At 41.9% G+C, this 14,107-nt stretch overlaps 1 protein-coding gene across 1 annotated transcript in view; it reads left to right on the top strand.

Annotated features, from left to right (window-relative positions):
* The window catches only part of SEC16B (SEC16 homolog B, endoplasmic reticulum export factor), a 134,660-nt gene that overhangs the window by 82,273 nt on the left and 38,280 nt on the right, over window positions 1–14,107 (top strand). Inside the window, exons 18-19 of the mRNA XM_018575097.1 lie at window positions 5,404–5,500; window positions 6,664–6,897. Coding sequence (XP_018430599.1) covers window positions 5,404–5,500; window positions 6,664–6,897 — 331 coding nt within the window. The remainder of the gene's footprint in view (window positions 1–5,403; window positions 5,501–6,663; window positions 6,898–14,107) is intronic.

The following is a 14,107-nucleotide window of genomic DNA, read 5'->3' as shown; positions in this document are numbered from 1 at the left end:
AAAATAATTAATAAAAAATTAATTAATAAATAAAAATGGATTTAAAAAATGAAAAAGTTTCAAAAAATATAAAAATTTGAAAAATAAAAATAAAAACATGTGTGTGTGGAGGGGAGGTGCAGGGTACAGTTCCAGTGGTTGTTTAAATAATGGGGGGAGGGGGGGAATTTCTGCCCCGGCCGCCCAGAACTCTGGTTACGCCACTGGAGGTAAGGCTTAATTTGGACCTTTTATGAAGGTGTTTCTAAAGGTGTATTTGTTGTCATTTCAAAGATATGGGTAAAGTTCCTCTTTAATGTAAGGCTGGAGTTAAGCTTTAAGCTCGACTTATTCAGTAGTTGAGGTTCTGCGTACAGTTTATCCATATAATCCAATTGGTGGAGACATGGGATCAATGATTACTCTCTAAGAAATGTTCTAGGCCAGATCAGTTTCACTTTAAGCTTGAACACCCGAGGCTATAGTTTGTTTTCTACCTGCAACAATTATAGCTACAGTAGGGTTGTCTCACTGAAAAGAGGTTCCTGGGAGGAAAATGATACCATAATGTAGTATCACATACAGGTTGCCTGCTTACTCAAATATGGTGACTGGAGCCTGATCTCAGCAAGGGGAAAAGAGAGGGAACCAACCATAAATTAAGGTAATTATTCACTTTTAAGCACATCACTGGTACTAAAAAACGAACACTTTATTATAATCTGATTTATTGTTACTGTTGCAGTTTATGCAGATCAGCATGAAAGTGATTTAACAGCTAATTGCGCTTTGATGGGTTTCTCACCAAACTCCAATACCTTAGGTAGCAACTTTCTCCATGAGATCCTTGCGGTTGTATTGATTCCTATTTATTAGGCTATTTAGAATGTCCTAGTCTGCACTCTGTACGAGTCTTTTGAATGGTGCTTTGAAATTTGAATAGTACTGTACAGTAACCGCTACCATTATAACAAAACAAATATTGCAGCATATTCTCAAGGACATGAGCTAAAGCACAACCTGTCACTTCTGTAAAATAAAACTCCGCTTCAGTTGAGAAAAAAAGCGCAAACAAACGTCTCCAGACCAATTGTATATATTGTAAGTATTTTTGCAAACTTGATTGCAGATTGTTACCTGCTTTTGTTATCTCGATCCTTGCCGATACATTGAGGTACTGTAACTAGCTCGGACTAACCTAAGCAGGGAGAGTCTGCCTGCTATAGGCCCCATTTATACCTGCGAATGGGGCCGATCGCAGGAGTCTCATGAATTCCTCCATGGGACTCATGCCATCTATTGTGGATGGAAGGCACTGTGTAAGGCTGGCCATACATTGATCAATTTATTGCGGCTGTACCCGTATGCATCTTATAGAACCTGAACTGTGTCTATAATAAAAGTAGTTGCTAAGTCCTGGTGGCTACATATTTTTTAGAATATTAAAGACATTTTAGCTTTTCCCATATGTTCTATGATCTATTTCTTTTAATAATACAAAAAAAAAAATACTCCAACCTTTATCATTTTATTTCCTTATGTGAGTGAAGTGTTGGGTTCACATGACTAAACATGACCTTTTCCTCAATACTCTTGTCAAATACATTGTGCACTTACGGCAGACTCTGATAATCAGGTTAGGGTGTTGCCAGCTCCTATATATATATATATATATAGCTTGTAGTCTGAAACACGTACATATTGCAGAGAACTAGAGTTACCATTTTGCCAAAAAACACCTACACAATAGCTCTTCTTATTATCTGCCATCCGTTTCACAGCGATGCAGTGCTGTGTACTGCTGCTAGGATGTGTGCTGTAAGGCTTATGTCACACTAAGGAGTCCATTCGCAAAAGAGCCATTGGCCATGCAAATCTCTATGAATGTTAATTCTGTATGAATGGTTGCAAAAAACAAATATTCTTGTATATTTTCTTTATAAGTCGAATGTATTTTCAAATGTCATCTTGTAAAATTGCATTATGGCCACTAGATGGACCTGAGGTGGCCTGCATCGCTCCATATGCTATCCCTACACAGATTTGTCAGCATTCCCTAACAAGCTCCAATGCACACTGACAATATGGCTTCTGGTAGTCCACCATTTTTTTCTAAATGCAATCGAGTATGCTAACTATAAATAAAAATAGTAGTTTAGTTTACTAATTTGTATTGAGATTGTAGTCCATCACGGGAGCGAGATTGGAGTGGTGGCTCCTTTACAACACACACAGGGACCATGGGGAACACAAATAGCCACCCTCCAGAATGAAGGACAGTGTCAGCACCAATTCAGATATGATTTGAGTATCTACAGCTGAGTGATGCACAGATAAGCTACATTTTTATTAATGGCTTACTCAAATGCAGTTTGCTGCAGGGGAGGATTCTGACACCAGAAATGGGTTGGCAACGGCAGACTTTTTAGTGGTGGCTTCATTACAGGCCTGAGGCCTTGGCCACCTTGTAGGAGTTTGAGAAATCCTCAGATCCTTGGACTTAATAGTGTCATTGCTTAAAATGTCAAAACTGGGCCAGAAGTATTAGAAAAGAGGAAGTAAAAGTTATTGAACGTCTCATGTAGAAAGGGATTTCATGGTACCCTTCTTGAAGGTATAGTTCAGTAGCACTACAGCTTTGAAAATAAAGCCATACTTGTGTAAACCATCATTCACAATCCCTTCGTTTTTTACAAGATGTCATTTTAAGCCGATTCTGTCTACCTATTGTGAAACTAACCCGACAGCAGAAAAAAAATACTTTTCAGTCTTGTAAAAGCAGAAAAAAGTGTTCTTTTCCCTTTTTTACCGCCTCCTCTTCTGTTATTGTCTTCTGAGATAGGAAAACCAGTGATTGTGCAAGGGCGAGGGGTCTGCATGTATTAAATGGTAGTGCTTGTAATTGGCACAAGATATCACAGACTTTCTGTGGTTTCAGAATCAGGCAATTACAGAAGCATAAAAGGGCTTCTGACAGGAAGCCCAGGGACGCAAGGTGAAGCTGTAACAGTGAAGCCTGCCACAGCTAGAGCTCTACTGAAAGTCTTAGAGGGGATTTGTTCTCAGCCTCTTCTAGAACAATGGAATGAGATGTGTGTGTTTCAAGGTACAATACGACCATTATACCATGCTTACTGTGGTGTAACAAAAATGAAAAAGTCCATTCGCCTCTTATAATTAAACCGCATCTGAACTTGGTCCTAAACAACTTCTTTTGAAATCCCGGGGCCATTTTTGGTGTGTTTATTAGTTTCTCTTTCCCGGACTAATTAAAATGAAAGAATAGTCATGGCGGACTTTGAGGAAAAAAAATTTGACACATTAGAAGGTGATACAATACAATTTTTTTCTCTCATTTTGTTGTAAAGTTAACTTTAGTTAAATTCTGTTGTGAGATTATTTATTTTTTGACAGGCATTATGTAGCCTGCTTAGATCTGCTGAACATTGATATGTTAATTAGCTCTGAACTCAGAGTACCTTTAGTTCCTCTTATTAAACACGATAAAGGAAGCGTATTGCTAGACGTTGTGTGAGAAGGAGCTTTTTGTTGTTGTTTATGTACAAAAATACTTAAAGGATGACTAAACCCAAGAAAATAAGTGTAATATATTGCAGCTTACAGTCTTTAGATGTGGAGGCTGCACTAGTGTTTTCTTTTTTCAGGATAAGAACATTTTTGGCAAGTACAGAAGATGACTGTTGATTTTGTCCTTGTCACTTCCTGTGAGCTGAACTGGAACTTGTATTGTAAATGCGATGTCTTCCTTATGTTGCAAAGCGCAAACTGTTGGTGCTGTATAAATCCTGTATAATAATATAATAATCTTATTGTCTTTCTGGCATGTCTGCCAGGAAAATATAATTTTTAGAAAGAAATCATCAATGGCTTCCCCATATTAATTTTAGCAAAGGTTTATTTTAAAGTGTTTATAAACCCTAACAATGAACTTTTCTTAATTGCTCCTTTTTTATTAACATATTTTATATTATACAAGTACAGACAAATTGTAAACACCATCAGGACCAATATTTAGGTTCACACCTTCATTGCTATTCCTTTTTTCTGACAATACTTTTTATACAGAATAAACAAAAAAAGGAGAAATATTTAATCACACTGCAATGCATTTTGGGTCCCCAGGGTGTCTAGCATGTGTAGCGCTTATCCCTGAAGGAGCCGCTGAATGCCCGGTTCATCTCTAGTCTGTCTAGGGTATGATCTTCAGCTGCCCACCCATGAGGATTAACCACCCTTCTTCTGGTGTCCACAAACTGATGTCCACTCCAGTAATATAATGCAGAATAACTTTTATTGAACATCTTCACTGAGGAGAGAGGGTATAGAGATTCTAAGCTTCCAGGGTGTAACAGACTTTAACTCCAGACTCACCAGACCTGGTTGGCATATCAGTGTAGATCCACTTGGGAGGCAGCGGATAGCAACTGAAGTAGCAGATGAGTAAGGATGAATATAGATCCTCAACAGGAAAGACACCGGCCATACTCCTGAAGTCCTTAGTATCCAGGAAACTTCAAGAGCCAGCATTGGTCCTGAGTCTCTTCCTCCGACAGCAACACAAGCCTCCTCCATGTTGGAGGCCGCAGGGAAACATTTTCCTCACACCAGCCTGTGCCCACCCCCAGGCCTTAGGCCTAGCCCGGGGAGCAGGCTGAACAGCACCCAGCCCTAATACATGGCTGGTACCGGCTAGTCTGAGCACATGGCAAATCCCTCCAGTATATGTACCCTATCCCAGCATGCACCACTGGTTGAGAGAAACCCAGTGATTGGCTGCTGTACTGTACATACACTACAGTGCCTCTCATTGGCTGTCCCACAATATGACAGAATCACACTCCGCCCAGGGGGGTACAGGCAATGCCAGACACCTGGAATTAACCAGATAACTGCCACTATAATCCAGCTAGGCTGACTACAGGCCTGGCTATCACCAAATGTCTAGTTGTCACATCACAGAAGGTGATGGTGGCTACACATGTATCACTCACTTCTATAATGCTATTTTTTTCACCAGAACGTAGTAATATAACCCACACACAGTATAAAGCAGCAAACTTTTAAGTTTGTTAACTATTACCATTTGAAATAATTTTGTTACATGTGTTGTAAGTGCAGAAAATACCTGTTGACCCCGCCAGAATTCTTGTGAGCTGATAACTTCCTGTAGATACTTCCTGTAGATTCCTAGTTAACAGAAAAATACCTGTTGACCCTGCTAGAAACCCAATCTTCTTAAAACTTCTTGTGCATTTATCTGAATGCTCAATGTTATCAGCCTTCCCATTTCTTTTCTGTGAACTACAGAACACCTGTCCCCTATCTTAGGGATAAGGAGGTGTTTTTGTGTTCAAGATCTGTCTAGGTCTGATATGTGCCTTTTTTTTTACATTTTATCACTAGACAAGTAATGGAACCGGTAGAATAAGCCCTGTTACCTGCAACGATCAAGCGAACAAAACAGAAGCTGCTCAACAGAACAAACCAGTAGAGGTTTCAGGTAATAAAATGACAAGTGAACAGCAAAAAGCCTGTTTTCCATACTAAGCGGTTTATGATGTTTTACATTATCCAGGCCATGTGTAGGAAAATATAATTTCACAATCACAACCTATGGGTTTATTCAGTAGGACAACGTTAAATCTAGTAAACCGCAGCAACCAATATCACTTTGAAATCTGATTGGTTGTTATTGGGTAATGTACTTTTTCCATTGGAAATCAATGTCATGATCTTCATCAAATGTAAAAAAAGGGGGTGTATTTATAAATGGCTTGCAGAGCTGGTCGCCCTGCGTGTATCTGAGTTTTACATTCACACCGCAATATGTCCACTAGATAGAGCTGAGAAGCATAAGAATGTTATTTGAACTTCGGCTCCATCTAGTAGCCATATGCAGTGTGAATTTAAAATTCAGATGTTCGCAGAGCGAACAGCTCTGTGAATGTTTTATAAATATACCTCATAATTATCAGCATTCATTGTGGGTTTTTGCATGCTGTATGTAACCATCTACCCACTCCATGTCAGCAGTATGTCCCAGCTGTAGCTGCTACTGCTGCATTTTGATTGTCTGCTCTGTCGCTGATCCTGTCTTCACTGGGGCTGTGGTATACATTCCATGCTATGCACAATTTTTCACTGTGAGGTCCAGCATCTGATAAATGATGTTTCTAAAATATAACCTAGAGGCTACAGTTATACATTTCTGCAGACAGAAATTGAGAGGAAATCTACCCTTTGGGGTCAAACAAGAAAATAAAAGCAACAAAAGTGCTAATCATTCCTCATGATATACTGTATATAAAAAAAGTTTTGGTGGGTGTAAGTCTTTTATTACCTGTGGTTATTATTTTTATTTTTTTTTACAACTTATTGGTTTGCTCCTTTGTTTCATTGGAAAGACACTGACCCCAGAGTTACAGTAGCAGCCCATCTGAATCAGTGCTTATTGTCTGATAATTATTATAGCCTTGGAAATATATCCGTATTGAACAAGCACTTTAGTTTTAAATGATTTCAATTGTTATAGGCTGTGGTGATTTTTACCACTTAATGTGATGATTTTCATTACATAATTGTCCTTTTTTTGAAGCTTACGAAAATTGATTTTTATAGTGGTTATAAGTATGTTGTTTATAACAACTTTATTCTATGTTCTAGATTTGCCCTCCTCAGGAGAAGGTTTGCACAAATGTCTCGAGGATGAAACAGGGCATAGCCTTCAAAAGGCAGCAGAGGAGCAGGACTACATTGGCAGCTGGGTACCCCGTGACACACACCTGCCAGTAGTAGATGCACAGAGTGGATATAATTATGCGTGGAGCTCAAAGCAGAATACGCTCAGCGCTGAACTAGCTCCTGATTACAACACCCCTGAAGAGCCACATGCGCAAGGTACTCACATTTTTAGACTTTTATGATCACTGGTAAAATCCAATAGGGAAATTTTTAAGTCTGCTGGTTATTTTGTAGTTAGCTGTAATAAGTGGCTTCAATCAGTACCATAGTTACATAGTTTGTCAGGTTGAAAAAGACACAAATCCATCAAGTTCAACCTATAGAGAAAACAAATTAGAGAAACCTCCATAAACCGATCCTTATGCCCACAGTGGATCCAGAGGAAGGCAAAAAAAACCTGTAAAACATGGCTCAATTTGTTCTAACAGGGGACAAAAATTATTTCCTCATCCTACAAGGCAATCAGATATTCCCTGGATCAACAATCTCTGGGGTTTTTTACTTATAAAATGTTAATACCTAGTTATATAGACAACAATGTTGGTGATTGGTCCAGTGCTATTACAAATTTACTTTAAAGCAGAACTCTGGGCAAAAGTGTACTTAAAGCAGAACTCCAGGAAAAAAAATCTTAACCCTTGCAGTGGGGCTCCCCCAGCACTGCAAGGCTTAAGTGCTCATTTAGGTCTATGCGCTTAAAAAAAAGTTATACTCACTCGAACTGTGGTGTCAGCTGGGTGTTACTCTGGTCCCTGAAGCCTGACTCCTCAGGCTGCAGTATACTTTACACCCTTGATTCTCAACTGGTGGGTCGAGACCCAAAAGTGGGTTGCGACTCCTTGTTCAGTGGGTCACCTTGTGCCTTCCACTTTTCTAGGCGAGAGGCTCCTCAGCCTCCCCCTTGAGCAGAAAGTGTCAGTTCTCATGCCGAGCAGCCATTCATATGCTGCCCGGCGTCAAGTGTCAGGTGGAGTGGGCTGGAGCATGTCCTGTACATGTCCCTGGACTAGAGTGCCGTCATATTCTGGCTCCCGGCACCTCTACAGGGCACACAATGGATCTGTACAAGCAATACACATATGGATGGAGCTCTGTCACAGCACAGCAGCCCACACTGGACCCCAGGCTGAGGATCCACTCCAGTTCTTGTAAGGTAGGGAGACTGGGTGGATCTTAAGAAAATGTTTTTTTTTTGTAATGTGTATGTGAGATTGTTTTTGGTTGTGTGTGTCTGTCAGTGTTTTTGAGGGCCCGTGTCACGTACCTGGTATGGTCTGAAAGATGAGGGAGGCTCCTTTTGTAACTCTCGTCAGAGCACCCCTGGAGATGGCACAGGTAGCGCACGGACAGAGAGAGACACCAGTGCCTGTGGATGTGGATCACCTGCTGGTAAGGATAGGGAAGCCGGATGCAGGAAGCCGGATGCAGGATGCCAGATGCAAGAAGCCAGATGCAGGATTCAGGATTCAGGCAGCGAGATGCAGGATGCCAGATGCAGCAAGCCAGATGCAGGATTCAGGATTCAGGCAGCCAGATGCAGGATGCCAGATGCCGGAAGCCAGATGCAGGATTCAGGCAGCCAAATGCAGGATTCAGGATCAGTGGCTGGCAGGCCAGGCCAGGAGAATCCGGATGGTAGACGTGGTCAGTAGAAGCCGCGTCAGAACCAGACAGATCAGAGCCGAATCAGGAGGCAGGAGATCAGTCAGATAAGCCGAGGTCAGAAGGCAGGCAGCAGACAGCAGGAAACAGGAGCAAGCTGGGTCAGTCACAGGATTCAGATACAGGAACACAGGTACAGGTACAGTTGAGATCTTCCAGCAACTATCAGTTGCTGCTTGGGGTTTAAATAGGCCGATTGGCGCCAATTCGTGCACTGGCCCGCGCACACGTGCACGTTGCACGCGCTTATGTGCACGCTGCACACGCACATGCGCACGCTGCACATGCGCAGTTACTGCTCGTCTGTCACTATGCACGTTTCTGTGTGCCATAGTGCGTGTAGTAACTCGAGCCCTCCTCATGCTATGGGCATTAGTTCTACGTTCCTGACAGCCCGTTTACACTAATACAGTGCGTTAACCGAACAGTCCTGTGCGATTAACACACTGTACCATGCAATTGCACCTACTACGCATTCTTGTGTGGGAGGTGCTTTGCAATTCATTAGAATGGCACCCCAAACACACCTCCCACCCACAGTTCAATTGCCCACACTTGAACTTTTGGTACCGCAATGCTGGTCGTTCCATTGAAGTGCGACTTGTGTTGCAACTTAATGACCAAGGACAAATGTGGGTCCTGAGATTACACAGGTTGAGAACCACTGCTTTACACTATGTATAGATAGAACATGATTACTCAATGGGGAGATGAGGCTCCAGGGAATGGGCTAAGAGCAAGCTGACTTCAAGGATCTGGTGAGTAGGTCTGCCATAGTTTACCAGATATCTTAGGTGACTATGTGAGTGTGAAAAACAAAGAACGAAAAAGGGCGCCTCCATAGTGTAAAAACGAAATGTAATGATAAAAAGCACAGCTTGTATTGTACTTACAAGAAGTCGGTAGTAAATAGGCATATAGTAATCGATAGGATATCAAATCATCTAGCAGAGGAAGTCTGAAAGAATGTGTAGCTTCAGCATCCACTGCCCCGGTGTAGTCAAAGGTTTTATGCGTTTCTGGGGCACGCCCCCTTTATCAGAACCTGATAGAACTCACCAAAACCCTGCTCTTAAATGTCTAAGACTGACCTATCACAAGCGATCTCAAAACGAGTCACAAAATTATTCGGACCAGTTGTCTGTATTATAATTAGTGTTGTAATTATCGCTGAAGTTCATCCAAAAGGGACAGTCAGCCGATAGAAGTAAATTGGTAATCTGCATAAGCTGTGTTCTAATTTGGTGTCTAGAAACACCGTATTATAAATCTAGGAGAGAGAGCAAAAGCTGACCTCCGAATCCTAATAAAGCCGCTCAAGGGATCGCAAGCCTTTTGTGATTGTGATAGGTCAGACATTTAAGAGCAGGGTTTTGGTGAGTTCTATCAGGTTCTGATGAAGGGAGGGTGCCCCAGAAACGCGTAAACCTTTGACTACACAGGGGCAGTGGACGCTGAAGCTACACATTCTTTCAGACTTCAGCTGCTAGATGATTTGGTATCCTATCGATTACTATATGCCTATTTACTACCGACTTCTTGTAAGTACAATACAAGCTGTGCTTTTATCATTAAATTTCATTTTTACACTATGGAGGCGCCCTTTTTCGTTCTTTGTTTCTCAGATTGACGGTCTCCATAGACCTGTGGGAGCTGCCTCTACAGTGTGTCCATTATCATTTCAACTGGCCGTTTTTTCAGGTGGAGGCGCCGGTATTGTTTTTTTCATGACTATGTGAGTGGTCCATACTCAAACAGATCACCAACCTCCACTACACACTGCAACCAGCAAGCTGGAACCCCTCTGAGAGTATGAAGCTGGGTTGTAAGGGTAACTATAAACAGTAAAAATCTCACCCGAGCTACTGAATCAATAGTGAGAGCATGCGGTCTATGCCAACCCTTTGTGCATGGGTACCTGTAGATGTCATTAGTATTGCAGCATTCTCTATGTGTTCTCTTCTATGTGGAAAACCCTGTATGTGATTCCATTAGTGATGTTTTCTTTTTAATCTAGCAATAAATGTGTATGTGGTGTTGGGTCTTTTAACTCATTTCCCCCAGGAACAATGGCTTGTCACTTTTTCACTGTGCAGGGAAACAATAGGCGGTTGCCACTAATAAGGCAACAGATTGACCAATTCAATGAAAAGAGCGTAAAATACCAGCAGGTGAAAATGTGCTGCTTATACAACAGAGTGCTAAAATTGATTTCTATGGAGGCAAAATTGAGTAGAACTCATAGGGATACCAGAATAATACATCTGAGGGCAATGGGATTTTCAAATACCAGCTTTCTGGAATTTTCATGTCTTTTCATGGTTTCAGAACAGTATAAATAGCACTTGTTTAACTTTGCCCGGTCAAGTGCTGGGAGCAAGGATTCAGCTCCTGAGATATTATTAGCATTGCAGCGGTGCCCATGTAAGCCTTTTGTTCTGAAAAGCCACATAGGTTTGGGCCATACATTCAGGGTAACTGGGACTCATGCATCATGTTGCCCTTTATTTTAATATCTATGCACACTTGCTCACAGCAGAACTCTAGCAAAATATAGCAAGATAAAAATAAATAACCCATTGAAGAGAAAATCAGAAACCAGCATTTGCTGCAATATTCAGCTTAAATCCAGAGATTAGCCCTGCAATACTTTTTTAGGTGTCTTTAGTCTCATAGCTAGCAACCCCCTTCCTCTGAACCCCGGTCGCCTTTGACCTGCCCCAGCCTGTTACTAGACAGTGAAAGGAGAAGCAGTACAATGATGAATACATTTTTTTGTCACTTTGCTTTCTCTTTCTATCAGCATGCTTCTTGTCAGCATCTGTGCTGCTATAAAGACTTACCTTTTCTAAGGTTCCTCACAGATTCTCCATTCTCAACCATGCTGTGTGATATGCCGATCGATCTGCCTCCTGGCGTACTCCCACTGACTTGACTTGGTGTGCTGTTTCACAAGCAAAGAAGTTGTTAGTCGTGCTTTTCTTTCTTGCTCCTTATTTACCATAGTCCCTGTATCTCCGCAGTTGGGCCAGTGCTCACTCTCAGCATCATATTGTTAGGCAATGCCCTCTGCCTACTTCTCACTTTTCACCTGCAATTGGTCCATCTTCTGTCAATGCCCAATTTAAGCCTTACAGTCCCTGAGGTTTTCCACATGCATCACTAGCTACCATTGCCTCTATCTGTTTTCCTTATGCACCAACCCTTACCTGCATTTTTACCACAATTCTGCCTGCTGCAAAGCCTGGCTTCTGCTTATTACTGACTCTCGTGATCTCTTCTGCCTGCCTCCTGGACTGACCCTTTTGCCTTTTTATTGACCATGTCTCTGCCTGCTGCCTGGACTGATCTTTTACCTGCTTATTAACAATATTTCTGCCTGCTGTCTGGACCAACCTATTGCCAGTTTACTGACCACGTCTTTGCCTACTGCCTGGACCAACCTCTTGCCCCAACTCTCTGGTTACTCTCCAAACGAAGCTCCTGTCCCCCCCATCCTTTGCAGATATCTATATCGTCCTGACCCACAGGTACTCTTGTTCTACCTTTGCTCAGTCTCTTGTGATACTCGGTCAGATAATAAAGCATAGAGTAATAAGTCCTGAAGGCAACCAAGTACCAGTAGGTCTGCCTGTCCTAAGTGAACAGGGGCTGCTTTAGGTGAAGCTACACTTGCCAAGTATATTATTTCACCATTAGCACATGATGTGGACACTTCATATCAGCTGCCTAGCGATGGGGTCCACCTGGGATCCAGAAAGGGGTCTGCAGGCAATGACATCAGTGTGGGGGGACAGGCAGGGACCCGGTGGTGCAGGCACATCTGCAGCTGTAGATTACAAATCCCCTACGGGAGCATGGCCCGGGGACCCAGGTGGTGGACTAAGGTGAGTATTGTAGTTTTGTATACACTCAACAAGGTATTTTTAAAAGAAATGTGCTGAATTAGTTTTTGTTCGGAGATGGGCGTTCAGGAACAACTTGAAATAATACCTTAGAATATGTGCTCACTAAAAATATACTATGCTTTCCCTATACAATCTTACTTAAAGTGCTTTTATTATGCTCTTCTGTGCTCATGTGGATTACCCCCATATTATACTGACACCTTAATGGACTTATTAAGCCGTGTCTAATACATGAAATTTATGTAAAGTTCACACCAAGGAATATAAGTCCGATACAGCAGGTTCAGCTGTACGTACTACTCATAAAAGAATATAGCACTGTGTTTACACATCCATTTTTTCCACAATGTCTGCTGAACAGTACAGTGTTGCGGCTTGCTTTAGTTTTTAAGCTAAAATACTCTGTTATGTCTGGAATAAAAAAACAAACCAAAAGTGCACAGGGATATTTTTATTCTATTCAAAGAATACCATGTTTTGCTAAAGTTTTTTCACTGGCCACTGCGCAAACTAAAAATACAAATTTTAAGTAAATCTGCAGCCAATTTATAGACACTGAAGGATTTACATATTCTTAAAGCCAAACTCCGAAAAAAAAAAGAGTGCCAAAACTGGATTACCAAACCAACTTATGTATCCCAAAGAGTTTACCTGTACTGTAGTAGGGGTTGACCAATATGTATTCTTTGGTACCAGTACCGAATATGGGCCACCTTTCAGGCCGATAACCGATATCAGGTACCGATATTCTGTTTGCATCCAGCTGCACCAGCAGCTGAATGTAAACAGCAGGCAGTCGCCTGACATTGGTCGACCCCTAGTTGCCTTTTTTTGTATTTATTTTTGTACTCTGACAGCGGCCGCCAGAAGATAGCAGGGGAATCAAGAGCTAGGCTGTTATTAGGTATTTCAAATTGCAATAGCCAATAGTAGGCTGGCTATTGCACCAGCCCACTGCTACTGCCAATTCTGACAGCATCTGGCAGCTGTTGTTAAAATACCTGTGAAGGACGGGCAGCTCAATGGCTGCCGACTTCTGACTGGCTCTTTCAGCTAATCGAGGGATGCTGGCCAGACAGCAGCACCCACTGTGCACATTCCTCAATATCAGCTGAAATTTGCACAGTGTTTATTATCGGTAATATTGCTCACTTTGACTGATAATCAATAACAGCAATGAGGCAAGCTTATGGATACACGTGCCAGCAGAGAGGGCCCCGTGTGCAAGCTGTGGCACCCGTTCCATAGGTTTGCCATCGCTGCACTAGGTGTATAAATTATTATTAAAAAGCTGCATGTTATGTAGAGGACAGCTGTAAACTATACAAATCTTACCTTGCAAAATGCTGTTCCCTACACATAACAGGCACTGCGGGAGTGAGGGATACAACTTGAGCAGTGAGGTGAATTGTAGAAATGTCACCAGCACACCAGTCCTTTTTGGATAGCAAAAGCTTCATTTATTGAATTTATTTGTCATATGACCAACAATTCTGCTGACATTTGCAGCGCCATCCGCAGTCACTGCGAGCACCCCCCCACTACAAGGGACATATCGGTAAGGAGTGCGACAAGGATAGTACTTATTGAGCAGTGAGGTGCCTCCGATCACATCCCTGCCCCTCCTTTCTTTTTGCCCATTTACAAAACGCCTTGTATTTTTTTTTTCTTTCAAAGAAGGGGAGTTGGAATTAAGTCCAAGATCTTTATTCAGTAAAGGCCAGTCCTAACTTGAGTCTAATATTTCAGTTTCAGCAGCTCTGCACAAAGTGGGGGGTGGGGGGTGGGGGTTTTTT

This window comes from Nanorana parkeri, unplaced genomic scaffold, assembly GCF_000935625.1.
Source record: "Nanorana parkeri isolate BGI_ZX_2015 unplaced genomic scaffold, ASM93562v1 scaffold52, whole genome shotgun sequence".
Classification (NCBI taxonomy): domain Eukaryota; kingdom Metazoa; phylum Chordata; class Amphibia; order Anura; family Dicroglossidae; genus Nanorana; species Nanorana parkeri.
The sequence above is the reverse complement of the archived record's forward strand: the minus strand, read 5'-3'. Positions and strand labels throughout refer to the sequence as shown.